Here is an 18418-nt window from a genome sequence, read left to right as displayed (position 1 = left end):
TGCACCTCATGGTACCAAAGCACCTCAAAGGCGCTAAAAACAAAATTACAAACATCTCAAAACAAACTGGTCAGACTACTGCTTGACCTTACTCCTAGAACCCACCTCACCCTGCCCACTTTGACAACCTAGGATGGCTTAGAGTAGACGACAGAGTACAGCAACTTGCAATGGGCCTGGTCTACAAGATACACTACACGACCAAGGTACCCATGTACATGTCAAAATACTTCCCAAAGGTCAGTGAATACCATGATCAGAACACCAGAGGGAGCTCCACAAATCATGTTAAACCCAGATTCGGCTCAAACAAGGGACTAAACACGTTTCGCAATTATGCCACATCAATGTGGAACGCCCTACCCAAAGCTGTAAAGGAATGTGAATCACTACCCACTTTCAAAACCACTCTCAAAGAACACCTACGGGAGACTGCAATTCGAAACTGGCCCCTGTAAATGTCCTAACCCAACCCCCTCCAATGTACAGTAAATTACCTAGTATGGTTGTCAATATTCCAATGTACAGTTTTGCTTGTACAGTTGTACAGTGTCCCCCCCCCCCCCCAACCTCCTCCAATGTACAGTTTTTACATCAAATGTATATACTCTCTTTTCTGGACTCTTTTTGTATCACAAACAGTACTGTATTTGCAAATCTGGTATGTCATAAATGTATAGATGTAGCAGTACTGTCTATCTGTATGTCATGTATGTCATATATGTCCTGATGAATTGAAAATGGGGGACCCTGATGTAAACAAGACGAAAGTCCTTCTCTGGTCTGCATCCCCTTAACAATTGTGTGTATTGAGCTGTACTGTATTGTACCCATTCTGCAATCTGTTAATAAAGTTTTCAATCAATCAATCAAACCCCGGGGCTGATGGCCTTGGAGACTCCTCAGGACCGCTGACGACCTCTCCGGCGCTTCCCCCACTCGCAGGCTGCCCTGCTGGGGCCAATTCTGGGTGAACTGACGGCTGGGGAGGGAGGGGCCGCTTCTGCTGGTCGGAGATCAACCCTGTTGCACCGACAGGGTTGCTGCTTGCTGTTTCACTCTCAGCTTGTCCGGGACCCCTGTGATGACCTGAGGTACCAGTAGCTGGTCGGCCACAGGGAGAAGGGCTCTCAGTCTCCGCGACATAAGTCGCTGTGCAGGGCTGCACCGCATATACCCTCAGTGGGTGTGTTTCTCCAATGCAAAACGGCCTTCCAGGGGTCCTCTCTGGCACGGTCTGCCTTTCTGCACAGGCTCTTCACAATCTTTACTGCTTCAAGTTTCAAGTTTCTTTAATAGTTGTCATACAGAAGTACAGAATACTTTCATACAAAATGCTTCTTACTGTTATGCTCCAGAGACTGTGCTAGACAAGATAGTATCAAATAACATAGTATAGCATGTAATTTAGAAGTAGAAAATGAGGTCAGTGTTCAGTATAGACATATGTACAATGTTCGATGCAGAATAGACGTAACTGAGTTACCATATAATATACAATACTATGCAGTGTACTAATGTACAGTACTATATAGTGCAAAGCAGAAATGGGATGAGGTACAATTTAGGTACAATTTACAGTAAGGTGTACGAGTTGTAGTGCAATCCTTCATCAATAAATATAAAGTGTGGGGAGTGGGTGCTACAGTGTGTTTGTTTAAAGTGAGTGTGTGCTATAAAGTGTGTGGAGTGGGTGCTACAGTGTGTTTGTTTAAAGTGAGTGTGTGCGTGTGGATGTGTGTGCTATGTGCGTTTGATGGTTGTTGTTGTGTAGTGTTCATTGTTCGTTTAGCAGCCTGATGGCCTGGGGATAGAAGCTTCTTCTGAGTCTTTCTGTGCTCGCCTTGAGACTCCGGTATCGCTTGCCTGACCGCAGCAGTTCAAAGAGGCAGTTGTTCGGGTGACTGGAGTCTTTAATGATTCTCTTAGCCTTGCCCCTGCAACGCTTGTTGTAAATGTTCTGGAGGGTGGGGAGCCCCCCTCCAATTGTGCGTTCGGCTGAACGTGTCACTCTTTGTAGTCTGCTTCGGTCTTGTGCAGTGCTATTCCCAAACCAGGAGGTGATGTTGCCAGTCAGGATGCTCTCTATTGTACATGAGTAGAAGTTCTTAAGGATCTTCTGACTGACTTGGAACTTCCTTAGGCGCCTGAGGAAGTAGAGGCGTTGTCGTGCCTTCTTCACAACACTGTCAATGTGTGTGGTCCATGTCAAGTCCTCGGATATGTAGGCTCCGAGGTACTTAAAGCTGTTGACTCTCTCAACCGGTGCCCCGTCGATGCTGAGGGGGCTGTAGTCCTTGACCCCCGACCTCCTGAAGTCCACAATCATCTCCTTTGTTTTGTTGACGTTCAGGGAGAGGCTGTTTTCCTGGCACCATCCCGCCAGGACCTTGACCTCTTCCAGGTAGGCCCTCTCGTCGTTGGCAGAGATCAGGCCCACCACCACTGTGTCGTCAGCAAATTTGATGATTGTATTGCTACTCCGCTGAGCCACACAGTCGTGTGTGTACAGGGAGTAGAGGAGGGGACTCAGAACACAGCCCTGGGGGGCCCCTATGTTGAGGGTGATGGATGAGGAGGTGCAGTTGCCTGCTCTCACCACCTGGGGTCTGCCCGTCAGGAAGTCCAAGACCCACTGGCAGAGGTCATAGTTCAAGCCCAGGTCCCTGAGCTTGGCTATGAGTATGGAGGGGACTATGGTATTGAATGCTGACCTCTTTGCCGTTAGCCTTCGGGCGCCTCTGTGAGGACATGGCGTGTTCAAAGCCCCACTCTCAAAGCCCCTGAACACGGAGAGGCCAATCCCAAATCGATCTGCACTTTCTCTGCCAAGCTATATTCACTTTTCCACACCTACTCCCCAACCGGCTCATGCGCAGATTGCCCAGGGATGGTCTGGACTCTGGACAATCCAGAGACTCCATGGGCAATCTGCACATGCAGAGTTTGGGGAGTAGGTGTGGAAAAGTGACTATAGCTTGCTCATGGACACTTTGAAATGTATGGGGAGGATTAGCCATTGGATTAGTCATAGGACACTAATCACCAAGGGCCAAGGAGTTCAAAACTTGTAATCCCTATCTGATTGGATCAGATTTGTGTTCATTCATTTCAACTCATTATGAATTGAAAATGGGGGACCCTGATGTAAACAAGATGAAAGTCTTTCTCTGGTCTGCATTCCCTTAACAATTGTGTGTATTGAGCTGTACTGTACCCACTCTGCAATATGTTAATTAAAATGTTCAATCAATCAATCGGGATTAAATGTTTTGAACTCCTGGGCCCAGGACATTATCCCTCTAATGACAACACACACACACCAGGGATGTCCTATATGATATATCTTATCTAGACCTTCATCGGTCTCCAGTCTTCATCAATCAACCTGTAACCTCCTCTTTCTTCTGCTCATCTCATTTCCCTTTCTCCCTTCCTCTCATATTCTCCTCCTTCCTCATCTCTTCCCCCTCTGCTCTATTCAACTAATCTCTTTCCTCTAAAATGTACTTGTACTCTGCAGGTGCCAATATATAAATGTCATAGAACAATTATCTTGGCCAAGATGACGTGACTTACATTATCATCTCAAATACCACTTAAACATACTGCAACCACGGAGGTCACAAGGTTTCATATTGAAAACAACCAAACAAATGTTATTGCATCACCGCTTAGCTTCAGGCCGAACTACGTCCCTTAGCTGTGATATAACCATAAACCATGGCCTGTCTCGAGCTATTGCTTAACCCTACTCTACTACAGATTAGCTAATCCTAACCCTACTCTGCTACAGATTAGCTAAACTTAAACCTACTACAGATTAGCTAACCCTAATACAGATTAGCTAAACCTACTACAGATTAGCTAACCATAACACTACTACAGATTAGCCCTAAACCTACTCTACTACGGATTGCCAACAAAATCTCATCAATTGGATCACATAAATTGTGCTCGTCTGTCTGTCAGTCGGCAGTCTGTCTGGATACATATCTGGTAGAGATCATTTTAGGCTACCATTCTGATAAACTGACACTCATCCTTGAAAAGTTATGTTTTTTTTAATATGTAGACAGACAGACATGACTCATTAATTAATTCACAAAATACAATGAATCTAAATTACCTGAGAATGCACCACAAAGCAGGCAACTGTGTTTCAACAAAAACGTAATTTATACAAAGGCATATTATACATTATTATATATTATATTAAACAACAGTCCAAATACTGTACTCCAAACCTTCTGGATCTGGGACCATTGGAGATGATAGAATGCGACCATTTAACCCCAGACCCGACCTCCTATCGCTCCAGGCAGATTAAAACTAACACACCCAAGTATGCGAACAGGATTGCCAACAGTATTTGGACCAACCTCTGTTTCTATATATATATATATATATAGAGAGAATATTTTGGCGTACAGCGAGCTGCTGATGTTGGTATAATTTACTCGTGACTTCCATCTCCAATTCAGCAAATGTATCATGTTTTTCGGACTCCCGAGTTGGTGATCGACCAGACGTCATCCTCTGTGTGTATGCGTTTCTGGATGGGACATGTAAACTGTAACCCAGTGCTTCTCAAACTTTTTTTGGCCCTATATTTTGTTTTCAGAGCTGTCATGGATGAAAAGCCAGCTTCACACAGATATGTGGGGCTGAATGATATCAACACCTTAACTGCTGCATCATGATATATACTTGGTACTCAGCACCACACTCTGAAACTAGCTCTCCAGGTGGTATCAGATGAGATTTCAATGAGTTCTTCCAAGAGTTTGGATGGAGATGTGTCAGGAAGCTTTGTCTCAATGTTGTCTGTAAAGTTTTTTTTTTTATCGAGAGTAACTTGGTGATCCTTTTCTGTGTTTTATTAAATAATGATTTTCAGATTTTGAGAAATGGTCAAACTTATCCAAATATGGTATTTTCATAGAGAACAGTGCAGCTGCAACAGATAGCACTTTAGTGATAATTTTCTGTAATAAAAAAGAAAAAAAAGAAAAGCTTTTTTTCTCTTTTTTTAATCTCAAGGCCCCCCCTGTCATGCCTCTGCGCCTTGAGAAACACTGCTGCCTGTAACCCATCAAAGAAGCATGGATTTTTAATAAGTACATGTACCAGATTTATAGATAAAGATGCCATTTTCATCCACTGCTTAGATTTGAGGTGAATGCAAAAAGGTGCGGCAGAGTTCGTCGAGTGAAGACGTTTTTAGAGTAGACTCTTTTCTGAACATGTTCGTTTGTTTACTGAAAGTGACTTCTGGAGACAAGGAGGGCTTTTTCCAGGATGTCGATGAGTCTGTGGCGTTTCCTGAAAGCAGGGTTTTGCAGGATTACAGTGAGTCCTTCTGTATTACTGATGCGTTTCTTCTTCTTGTTGTCGTTTACTTGGGTCCCAGCTTCTTGTTGTTGTCGTTTACTTGGGTCCCAGCTTCTTGTTGTTGTCGTTTACTTGGGTCCCAGCATCTCGCTGGGTCGAACCCACTGGTCAAACTGTTCCTCTGTGACGTATCCCAACTCCACGGCCATGGCCTTCAGGGTGGTGCCCTTCTTATGGGCCGTCTTGGCGATGGCAGCCGCCTTGTCATACCCTGCAGAAAATAAGATATATTATTTATTCTCTGTTGCTTTTGAAATCATTATTATTACATTCATGCCAATGAAGCACTTTGAATTTAACAGAATTTACACAGTGTGTGTGAGTGAGTGAGTGAGTGAGGGAGAGAGAGCACAAGAAAGCAGTAGACAGTGTGTTTATATACACATTAATATTCCAGATACTAGCTAATATCCTGTTAAGGTCTTATTCAGGAGATAGCAACGTTTTTTAATGACATGTCTAGTGCCAAAATGTATATGCAGTGGGGCTGGGGCCGTAAACCAATCAGAATATAGCTATGTGTCCATGTGAGATATATTAAAATATTAACAGTAGTTAGTAGTTTGATAATGAGACAGATTAGTCTAAAATACTGCTGCTGTATTGAGAAACTCCACTACAGTACTGTAGTGTGTGTCTGCCCTGTAGTGTGTAGTCTGTAGTGCGTGACTGCTCTGTAGTGTGTAGTGATGCACCGATGTGAAAATTGTGGCCGATACCGATAACAATATTGCTGTTCTGGCCAATACCGATATTTACCGACGTCGATATCACTTTTTTATGATAATCAAATAAAGAGCTATTTTCCAAAACGCATAATTTTTTTTACTTTTGTAACTTATTTTCAGAAATGACTGATATTTTGAAACTATTTAAGGCCAAAATATGTAAAAAAAGATTTTTTTTTTTTTTTTTTTTTTATCTGCCCATATCGGCCCCATCTTATCGGACCGATGCCGATGTGTAAAAAAACTGCCATATCGGCCGATATTATATCGGCGGCCGATATATCGTGCATCACTAGTAGTGCGTGACTGCTCTGTAGTGTGTAGTGCGTGACTGCTCTGTAGTGTGTAGTGTGTGACTGCCCTGTAGTGTGTAGTCTGTAGTGTGTGACGGCCCTGTAGTGTGTAGTGTGTGACTGCCCTGTAGTGTGTAGTGTGTGACTGCCCTGTAGTGTGTAGTGTTGACTGCTCTGTAGTGTGTAGTGTGCGACTGCCCTGTAGTGTGTGACTGCCCTGTAGTGTGTGACTGCTCTGTAGTGTGTAGTGTGTGACTGCTCTGTAGTGTGTAGTGTGTGACTGCCCTGTAGTGTGTAGTGTGCGACTGCCCTGTAGTGTGTAGTGTGTGACTGCCCTGTAGTGTGTGACTGCCCTGTAGTGTGTAGTGTGTGACTGCTCTGTAGTGTGTAGTGTGTGACTGCCCTATAGTGTGTGACTAGTGTGTAGTGTGTGACTGAGGAGGTCACAGCTCTGGAACAAAGGGTTGAGAATAGATGCGCGTCCGTGTGTCCGTGTGTGTCATTTTCTGTTTTCTATATTCTGTTCCGCTTGCGAGTCTACGTTTGCCTATGTGTGTTTTTATTACCAACAACCATACAACAGAAAAGGATCATCCTGGCAGGCATCACAGCAGATGGAAAGAGCCTGAGAATCTCAAGGTAATCAATTGGTCCTCGACATTCCTGGACGTTATATATCTGGAGATTTCTACTGCTCGGATGGTTGGGGTTGGACAAGCGGGCATAGAGTTGTGGACTGCTGCGGCCGAGTTGGTCAAGAACACCATGCAGTGGCGGAGTAGGGGTGGGGCGTTGATCCTGGGGAGTCCGGTGGTCTAGGGAGGGGATGTCTGTCTGTCTAGTGCCTAATGTCTTCGGTGTTGTTTGTGATCTCTTTATTATTTTAACTTGTTATTGCTATTTAAATTTGTACCCGTTATTATTTTTATTTAGTATTATTAGCCTAGATTTATATATAACACATATTTTTTATTTCTTCATTTTTTCATTATTATTATAGTTGGTGTGTTGTTGTTGATGCTGTGTTTTTGTTTTGTGAAAGTTTAAAATAAAAAAAAATTGATAAAAAAAAAAAAAAGTATAGTACATTACAGTACAGTATAGTAATACATACCAATGTGTTCGTTGAGAGCAGTGACCAGCATCAGAGACTCGTTCATCAGTTTTTTTATTCTCTCTGTATTTGCCTCGATGCCCACAACACAGTTATTAGTGAAGGAGACGGACGCATCGCCGAGCAGCATGGCTGAGTTCAGCACGTTCTTAATCTACAGAGAGAGAGACATATTGATTGGAGTTTATTTCCAATATGCAACAACAACAAACAAAGTAGAAGTAGAAAGCTTTATTGTCATTGCACAACACAGTACAACAAAATTAGTTTGTGCAGCACCTAAAATAACGATACCTACATACACACTCTACCACACAACACATCCATGATGTACCCATAGACACACTACCATACATACATAATTATAATAATAATTTATAATTTAGGACCTGCTCAGAGGTCATCAATCGGCACACATGCGATGCATGCATGCAATTCGTATCTACGTATTAACCCATCCCGTCGTCCTTCCCCCCCCAAGGGCAGCTGGGAGCAGACTAGGGATGCCCCGATCACGTTTTTTGCCACCGATACCGATCACCGATCGTCGTGAGCCATATCGGCCGATACCGATCCGATACCGATCGTTTTTGATTAAAAAGAAATTAAACATTATTTTATATAATTTTTTTTTTTTTTTTTATAAAATATATATATTATATAATTAGACTTGTACTTGTATTATCTGCGAGACATCGCCACCACGCAACAAGTCAAAATGCTCGCCATCTGCAAACAGCTCCACTGTCTGTGTGTACTCTAGTAGCCCAGCTCCAAAAAGGATTCTCCGGCGCTGCAGCGGGACCCTATTGGTAACGTTATGCTTTGGTCATTTCACATTCAGCAAGCCCTCAGCTCGAATACGCATTAAATCAATGTTATAAGACATTGATATTAAGAGCTATCTGTAGCTACTGCTAGCCGGCTAGATGACGTTAAGACAGAACTTTAGTTCAATGGGACATTTCGTTTTGAACAGTAAACTAACGTCAGCTAACGCAAGCTACCGGAGGTATGAACATGGACTACTAGATTTTCTGGATCATTTGTTGATATCAGGAGCTATCGGTAGCTAGCCGGCTAAATACCGTTAGACAATGCCTACTAAACGTGAATAGTTGACTGGGTAATTTTGTTTAAACAGTAACGATAGCTAGGTAGCTAACGTTAGCGCAGGTCGAATGCACTACAGACTCGAGCAGAGGAGCCGCACCTCTTTGTTTACAAACTCTACACGGGGGCGGGCGGGGCTAGGGAGGAGGAGCAGTTTGCAGGTCCTGTGCGTCTGAGACAAGTGAGTGAGATATCCACTTGATCAGTTTCCGCGATCGGCGAATATGACTAATTATCGGAATTCCCCGATCGCATATTTATACTGATTATCGGCCGATAACGATCGGTGGCCGATCGATCGGGGCATCCCTAGAGCAGACAGGCGTCAACGTGAGCCGCGCCAGGGGACCAATCCAAGTGCTCCTGTCTGTCTTCGTCAAGGACGCCACAGCGTTAGCGATCTATTGTTGTGCATGTTTTTCCATTGGGTTTATCTTATCGGGGGGGGGGGGGGGAACCCTTGCGAGCACGGGGAGAACATGCAAACTCCACACAGAAAGGCCTGGGAGATACCCCACCTGGGTAACTGGCATCATGGATACCTGGTCCCCAAGCGGGAATCGGACCCTGGACCTTCTTGCTGTGAGGCGACAGTGTTAACCACTACACCACCGTGCCGCTCATGTGTTGTACCCACACTCACTGTCACACCACTCACTCATACCCTCTGCTACATTATGCACTTATTCACAGGAACATTAATTAACACTTTAATCGCCGAAAACGCCAGAACTCGTCTTTCCTAGCCATGCTCATTCTGCCGAAGACGCCGTAACTCGTCTTTGATGTCAATATTTCAAAAATCTGTCATCGAAATCATATTTCCTTTCCGGAGCCCTGAGACACACTGCTGATCTCCTCTCAACTCTCTAGCGGTTCAAGAGCGCCATCTGGTGGCCGATCGGCAGATCGCCAACCGGAAATTAACCTTTGAACCGGTAGTGCTCATCCATATGTGGTCTGGCCACTCGCTATCGTTAGAGAGACTCCGTATTGATACAGTGAACATCGATCGGTGCAAATAACTCGAAAAAACAACATGATTTGGACGTATATACTATTATACAACCTGGAAATGGATCGGGCATTTCTACATCCCATAATAGAAAAAATTCTGTTCCACGCTCATCTGCCAGCGGCGCGAGGAAGCCACGGTAAGATTCAGCGTTATATTCTAACGTGTTCGATATAAACTGCTATGATGAACATATGACCCACTCTGGATGAATCATCTAACGCTGCCCACGGAATTATAAACGATCCCCGCCCATCCGGTCATCATCAGATGATACGTAGAAACTTCTAGAAGCACATCCAGTTGAAATTTTTTATCTCGCACAGATTCCTACCAAACTGTATTTGATCATCAATATAATGCATTTAGGGCTATAAATCACGTTCTGAAGAAAGCTGCAGAAAACGATAAAAACACTTATACTTTAGACCATATTTTAGTATGAATATGTGAATGAAAAAGTTTAACGTTGCTACACCCTGAACAATACATATAAGACATTGAATGGGCCATAATAATGGCAATTTAGCAATAGAATTTAAAAAGTTATAGCCCTGCAAAGAAGGGGAACTTCTCCATGTTAAATAGGGCTGGCGAGGGATGGTAAATTATGAATTTAACCCCGGCGATAAAGTGTTAAAAAGGTTAAAAGAAAATTTAAATAAAAAGCATGGCAAAGACATCACAGTAGAAAGAAAATTGGAAAGTGATTGTTCAGTTCAGTGATGGCTCTCGGGAAGAAGCGGTTCTGCAGCCTGGAGTACAGATATAGGCTTATTCAACTATATAATGTATAAAAAGAAACACAAAAGTCTAACACAATTTCGTCACATATGAAAAAGGAGTGGGAAGAAGTATACACTTATTTAATCCCACCCCATTTTCCTCAAATCATAATTTACTCATTTATAACTACTGTACCTGCTCCCTTTATGGTCAGACTTATAATGAAAAACAAAAAATGAACTTAGTTAACAAAACATTTTATACATAGAGAGAGAGAGCGAGAGAGATCATTAAAAGTAGAAGAGTGGTACTTATGCAGTGGCGTTTTATACGTAGGTTTTCGGAAGAATGTGGATGACAAATCCATCCATCATCCATCCATCAAGTGTTTAAAACCTTACCATACTGGGTTTAAAACCTTACCATACTGGGTTTAAAACCTTACCATCGGGGGTTTACCCTATATGACAAATGAATGGCTTACACTGGAGGTCTCCCATGTACAGACCCAACTTGGAAACCTTTTCATGATAGTGCCCCTACTACATGGAAAACTCTTCAGCTCTCACTGAAGATGAAACTACCTATAACGCAGGGAAAGTTTAGAGGTTTACTTGCAGGCCTGCCCGCAACAGTCTGTAACTGTTTTTGACTACTTATTTTATGCCATTATTATTAAGTCTGCACATTTACATCGCACTATTTTTCATTGTCTTTTATACCTATTCTTATGTCTGCAATTTATGCATTGTTTTTTTTATACTGTCAATCTGTGTGCCGATTTTATGCCTATGTTCATTTTCAGTGATTGGAATAACGGCATTATAAGTAACGGCGTTAGTTTTTTCAGTAACGAGTAATCTAACGGATTACTCTTCCAATCTTAATAACGCTGTTACTGCCAAAAAATGCAGCGCGTTACTATGATTGAACCCGTTTCTTTCATCAAACAGATCTCTGCGCTGAGAGGCATTCTGTCCTTCCTTGTTTAGTGGGCAGTGCCGCGAGACAAGCGCATACATGCTGATGATTGGCTGAGGTTGAGTAAAATGTCATGGTAAGCCAATCAGAGGTAGAGGTGGGCGGGTGCCTCCAGAGTCTGACACACAGCCACAACACGAGCGACTCAGTCAGCGTGAGACGGCGGGTCCGCGTAGTGTACGTTTTGAGCCCAAATAATCCAAAACGAATCCAACGAACAACACAAGCGAGCAGTCAGCGTGAGACCGCGGGTCCATGAGCGTTTTTTTTCCCACTCTTGTTGTGTTGCAGCGCAGGGCACTGCAGTAGTGGCTCTACTGCTGACAGCCTTATCAACATAGTGCTGCACTTCCTGGTTTAATAGCACAGTCTTCAGGACAGGTGCTCAGATATATATATATATATATATATGTATGTCATGCATGTCTTAAATGTCATAATTAGATTAGTTTAGATTCTTATATCTGTATGTTGTGTATGTCATAATTGTCATGAATTGAAAATGGGGGACCCTGATGTAAACAAGACGAAAGTCTTTCTCTGATCTGCATCCCCTTAACAATTGTGTGTATTGAGCTGTACTGTACCCATTCTGCAAATGTTCAATCAATCAGTATATATGTCATTTATTTTTGGTATAGTGCTTAACAAGCATAATTTAATGTTGCCCACTTGTGGCCTGTTGAGGGTCAATACATATCAAAAGTTCCAAAACATCTATTGTGTTTGCATTTGTATGATCCACTATATAAACATAGTAATTATAATATCTACATACATGGCATTTGATTGGAGGCTAGTCTCACTTTGTCCCACAGCAACATTAACCCATTTAGACCGGATGCCACGTTTTTGTGTATATACCTTTAAGGCCGGATGCGACATTTTCGTCTTTTTACCATTATGGCCGGATGCCATGTTCTGGTCATTTCAGACGGTGTTGTCATTTTCAAGTCATGTGACCAATGAAATGTACCGTGATTCGCTGAAATCCGTGCGAGTGTCTGTCTGCCTTTTTTCTTTTTGCGCCGTCACTTTGACAGCTCAAGTTTAACTAAAATGGATGACTTGAGCGACGGGAGCGATATTGAGGATGTCGAATACAGCACTTTGTTGGAAGATTCCGACTGATGGCATTCCTGCTGACCCGGTAAATCGGGATCAGTGGATGTGCGGCATGTTTGACGAGGAAGATGAGGATTTGATGGTTTTCAGGATGAGTGGAAAACGGGGAACTATCATCCTAGTGGTAAGGAAAAATAATGACAATAATTATGTCTGATGATGATTACTAATAACTGACAATATATGATGATAATAATTATACAAATAATCACGATAATAATGATGTCTGATGACGATAATGATGTCTGATGATGATGGTGGTGAATGATACTAATTATAATAATGATGATAATAACAATGACAATTCTGAAAATCTTTTCAAAAAAACCCTCAGGTTTTAAGAGCTTGTGTAGAATAATTGCATAGGTTTTAATAGGCATTTTTAGCAGGCGTTTTAGGTCTAAATGGGTAAAACAGTTTCGATTTGTGTATGTTGTTTATGTAAAAAAAAATATATATATCTTGAAAGTAACGCAATAGTTACTTTCTGAAGTAACTAGTTACTTTTATAATTTGTAACAGAGTAAATAATTTAGTAACTTTTTGGAAGAAGTAACTAGTAACTGTAACTAGTTACTTTTTAAAAGTAACTTGCCCAACACTGTTTGTAGACTCCTTTACATAAGCCTACTGCGAGGGGCAAGTGGACTGGCTTGGGTTAGACGCGTGCTTGAAGAATTCAAATGTCCAGAGAGCTCTTATCATTTTGGATATGCCAATCCTTTTATTGACTTATCAACCAAAAATATATATACAAAAACTCTTTTTACTAATAACACTGACCGCCGACCTATACGGCACATCTACCTGAACACGACAAGACACGGTCAAAAACTGTATGGCTATTCCACTTGCGCACCTGGGGCTCATCACCCTCTCATCAGTATATATGGGTAACCACCCCCTGTGGTGGTTGCCATGGTGACTAATAATGCCACACCTCTGCACCGTGAGTTGAAATAAAACTAAATAAACAGAAGGGCATTTTGGCTCCAACACTGTTCATTTGATACTATATAGATAGTTATTAATATTTATTATTGTTATATTGTAGAAATGTGTGCATTGAAATGTCTAAAGTCTCGACGACATTGAAAATGAGGGTGACCTCAATTGTCGGAGTATAAATAAAGGTTGATCGATTGATTAAAACCTTACCATACTGGGTTTAAAACCTTACCATCATGGGTTTGAAGACATTGAGCTCAAAGTGTCCGTTGCTCCCTCCGATGGTGACGGCTACATTGTTCCCCATCACCTGGGCTGCTACCATGGTCATCGCCTCACACTGGGTGGGGTTTACCTTACCTATGCACACACCACACCTTAAAGGTTAGAAAATTACCCTTATCCATGTGGATACATTTAAGTGTAATTGTATTTACCACGTGGAGAAAAAATAAGACATTTGTTTTCTAAGCAGATATAGACAAATTTTTTGCCGAACCAAAGCTGCCTGGGCGCAGTGATTTCATCACCTTTGTCATGTTCTGTTCGAACTAGTTTAGTCATTGTGTTTTTCCCTCTTGTGGATGTTTTTGAGTAGTGCACTCATTTTATTTACCTCGTTCTAGCTTTGACGCTATTGGCTGATTCAGTCATGTGACGCTGCCAGGCCAGCTATTTTCATTATCCAGACGGTGTTTTGCTATGAGGTCTGCTCAGCTGCAGTTCCTATTTTCCAGCTCTGTTTGTATATCAAAAAGCAGGGTAGCCGGACCAGCACTCTCAGGTTCAATGTTTTTAATGGCAGCCTGAATAGGAAACAGACATGTTTCGGACTATGTCCTTCTTCAGCTCTGTTTGTGCCTTGGAAATGATTGCTTGTAAGTTTGTATTGTGCAAGCATCATATCGTATTTCATTTATAGATGTGCGAGTCAACTGTGAATGCTCAGCTAACATGTTTGCTCCGTTTTTGGATATATTTGTGTTAGCTCCTGGTTAGCCTACCTGTATTGCTAATGCTATGCTAATCTCATTCAGCTCAAAGGACTTTCGGTTTCATATTTTAGTTGAGTGAGCTTTGTACTTATTGTACTTGTATTGCATACTGTAATGCAATGTCATTGACAACAATTGTGTAATACATATTCTTTGTGCATTTCAGTTTTACAAATTTGTAATGGAGAACAGACAACAGTAAAGACAATCAACTTTGCTCCAGCTTCTGCATCTCCTTTACTCTTGTTCACTACCCGTTGATTTGTGTACAGATACACACTGAGGGCGGAATAACCTTGATAGGTATTTTCAGTTCATTACTGTTTAATATTTTACATCCAGCCCCTCTGGTCCAGCTGGCTCATCATATCAATCCAAAGAACTCAGTTTTATACTATCAAACGGAGGCGCTGCTGCGATTGATTTGGGCCAGCTGACAGAACACTGAAGAAGGACCGCTGGTGCTCTTGCTTCAGTAACAGAACGGGAACTCCTGACATCAGAAGGACAGGAAACATGGAGAAGGTCCAGACATTCACTAACAGCTGTGGCAGAGAGGGAGGTCGGCAGGCAGTCTGTGCTGGTCAGAAATGGCTCTCAGGGGAGTGATGCCAGCAGCAGCCCCTCAGACGTCAGAGACCCAGCCCACCAGACGGCCCTCACCGTCCTCCGTGGAGACCAACCTACAGGCTGGAGAAGGAGGCAGCTAAAGCTGCAGGGGCCAGCTAAAGCCCCATATCTTCTCCACCCAGCGAGGCCAAACACCACAGCCTGGTACAGATCATCTACGACGAGAACAGGAAGAACAGCAGGAGGAGAGACTGAGGCAGAGCTGAAGAAATGGGGTATCAGCTGGGGAGAGGCGGAGAAGACAGCTCAAAGACACTGAGGCAGACCACCAGAACAGACATCTTGCCTTAGAGCTGCACTCTGGAACGGGGACTTCTCGTTCAAAAAGGAGTACCGTATACCCTGGGAAGGGAGACCTGCATGCACCTCTATTGGGGGAAGGGGGTCTGCGGGCGAATGCAAGGCAGCCAAGGCTGGTTGGTTCGACGTAGGATCTACCTCAACCTTTTGGGGGGAGGTGTATCCTAAGTAAGGGAAGGAATGCATCCGAAGGGAAGGGGTGCACCCGAGTAAGGGGGGTTCAGGGTTAGGTGTAATTCTTTTGAAAGTTGCAAATCTGTGTCTCTCTCTTTTCTCTCTCCCTCTCTTGCTCCCCCCCCCCCTCTTCTCTCTCTCTCACCTCTGTTTAGTTTTCTTATGATGTGTTTAATGGTTGATGATCGACAGGTATGGTCCATTAACACTTTCAGTGCCAGCAGGGGGCGCACGATTTAGTGCTTGGATGCCAGCATCCACTTCAATGATAGCGTTAACGCATAATCTATGTTTTAAATTATGGCTATGTGTCTAATCTGCCAGTCGCTTATCAATGACTTGTTTGCAGTCAACATTGTCGAAACCGATTTTTATTTTAATTTAGTTAATTTATTTTTTATCGGTTCATTTCCGTTTTATAGCATTTCGAAAAGCTATCGTTTTCTCGAATTTCCGGAAAATATAAAGATTCAGTCATAAACGGCATTTACTGGAATATTCTCGAATACACTAGACACGTTGTCGTTTGTCGGCCTATTTATGAATAGTTTTCAAATAAACGCTAGATTATCGATAGTATATGTGTAGTTATGCACGCTATAGAAGCGGGTTGAAAAATCGATTACCTCATTTCCTCAACATCACACACATGGGACACGTTGATATCTCAGTGAAAACAGCTCCGATTATCCTAAAACTGGTAACAGACTCCTTACCTTACAACAGATGTTCTCCAAAAAGATTATTCCAATTCCTGATTGCCATTCCAAATATCGATCGCGTTTATTAATTGATTATTGGCTGCTGTAAATATATATTCCATGCTGCTTTCCGTCTCGCTATCACTTCCCAGTAGCTCCCCCCCCACCCATCGACCTGTGTAATCAAATGGGCTGCAGTTACACAGGGATAGACGATAGGGGGTGGTATTTTCCCATCGGAGCTCCTAGAGGGGCTGCTGTATCAACGGGAGACCGGTTGATGAAATATGAATTCAGAACGCTAATAAAAATAAAAAACGATAATTAGCGTTGAGGAAAAGAGGCTAGATCCATTAAAAAAAACATACATAGATAAAGTTCAAGTTAAATAAAGTTTGAAAAACTAAATATTTGTCAGTAAGCTACTTTTTTTTTTTTATAAAGAAACACCCACTTGCGGTAAAATTTTTGAAGCTGATGATACGTCCCTACAGGATATATATATATATATATATTAGGGCCGTCAGTTTATCGCGTTAATTAGATTAATTAATTACACAGCAAATTATCGCGTTATGAAAATTAACAAAAAATTTATTAAAATTTTTTTTTTATCTCATTCATTCCATAAGAATGTAGAATACACATTTATAGACTTTTTTTTACATGTTCTTGGTATCTGATTCTAGGGACATATATGAATATCAGGGAATGTATTCCCAGTGTCAGAAATACTGTGGGCTAGATCCACAAAGAATGGATTGCATGGTGCAAGTTGCACCCTTACTTACAATTCATTATGAATTGAAAATGGGGGACCCTGATGTAAACAAGACGAAAGTATTTCTCTGGTCTGCATCCCCTTAACAATTGTGTGTATTGAGCCGTACTGTATTGTACCCATTCTGCAATCTGTTAATAACATTTTCATTCAATCAATCAATCTGTGCGGTGATCAGACGACTCCTGATCGTAAGCTACATCACCGACGATGATGAGGAGGAGTACAGAGCCCTGGTGGAGAGCTTCGTGGGGTGGAGCGACAGCAACCACCTCCAACTCAACACCAGTAAGACCAAGGAGCTGGTGGTGGACTTCCGGAGGGGCAAGAAGAGGCCCCCCCCGATTCCCATCTCCATCCGAGGGGTGGATGTGGAGATGGTGGACTCATACAAGTTCCTTGGGGTACACCTGAACAATAAACTGGACTGGTCGGACAACACAGAGGCCCTCTACAGGAAGGGACAGAGCAGGCTGTTCTTCCTGAGGAGACTCAGGTCCTTCAATGTGTGCAACAAACTGCTGCAGTCTTTTTACCAGTCTGTTGTGGCCAGCATCCTCTTCTATGCTGTGGCATGCTGGGGAGGCTACATCAACTCAAGGGACACCAACAAGCTCAACAAGCTGGTGAGGAAGGCTAGCTCCGTGGTGGGAGTCGAGCTACCTAGACTTGAGGTGATGGTAGAGAGGGGGATGATAAGGAAGCTGGATGCCATCATGGAGAACCCCTACCACCCCCTCTACGACGAGCTAGTCAAGATGAGAAGCTCGTTCAGCCACAGACTCATCCCCCCCCCGACACTCAACTAACCGCCTCGGACAGTCCTTCATACCAGCGGCCATCAGGCTCCACAACAGTGGGCAGCGACTAGCAGCCTCCAGGCCCCACAACAGGGGGCAGCGACAGCGACTGCTACCAGACATTGACCTGGGACTTATAGGAACCCAAGGGGGACAAAGTAGACTACCCTGGTACTTTGATTAATGTATACTCAGTAGATAGTAAATTATAACACTACCTCTTGCATACTGCACCTCATGTGACACTGTGAATAATGTGAATATTCCTCAGCTAGTCAGATAGTAAATTATATTGACCATATTGATCAAATTGTTTACACTGCCTGTGTTGTCTTTTACTACCTGTATACTGTGTTGTTTTACTACCTGTACCCCTCCCCCCCTCCCCCCATGCTGCTATGATGCCTGAATTTCCCCAAGGGGATCAATAAAGGAATATCTTATCTTATCTTATCTTATCAGGCCATGTGAGCGGATCGGAGCGTGAGCGGCGCGGGGCGCGGAGCGGGCGGTTTTGACGTGAGCGAGGAGTGGGTTTTAAAATGGGTCGGCGCGACGTCCGGAGCGAGAGTTCTCCTCCGCTCCAATCCACTCCAGGTC

The 18418-nt window shown here is 42.9% G+C and overlaps 1 protein-coding gene across 1 annotated transcript in view; it reads right to left on the bottom strand.

Annotated features, from left to right (window-relative positions):
• Positions 1-4045: 4045 nt before the first annotated feature.
• The window catches only part of LOC311242276 (fumarate hydratase, mitochondrial-like), a 36312-nt gene continuing 21939 nt past the window's right edge, over positions 4046-18418 (bottom strand). Inside the window, exons 8-10 of the mRNA XM_084338474.1 lie at positions 13670-13797; positions 7530-7683; positions 4046-5605 (exon numbers count right to left, since the gene is read on the bottom strand). Coding sequence (XP_084194600.1) covers positions 5463-5605; positions 7530-7683; positions 13670-13797 — 425 coding nt within the window. The 3' untranslated portion in view covers positions 4046-5462. The remainder of the gene's footprint in view (positions 5606-7529; positions 7684-13669; positions 13798-18418) is intronic.

The sequence above is a fragment of the Notolepis coatsorum genome, assembly GCF_963971535.1.
Source record: "Notolepis coatsorum genome assembly, contig: SUPER_15_unloc_7, whole genome shotgun sequence".
Lineage (NCBI taxonomy): Eukaryota > Metazoa > Chordata > Actinopteri > Aulopiformes > Paralepididae > Notolepis > Notolepis coatsorum.
The sequence above is the reverse complement of the archived record's forward strand: the minus strand, read 5'-3'. Positions and strand labels throughout refer to the sequence as shown.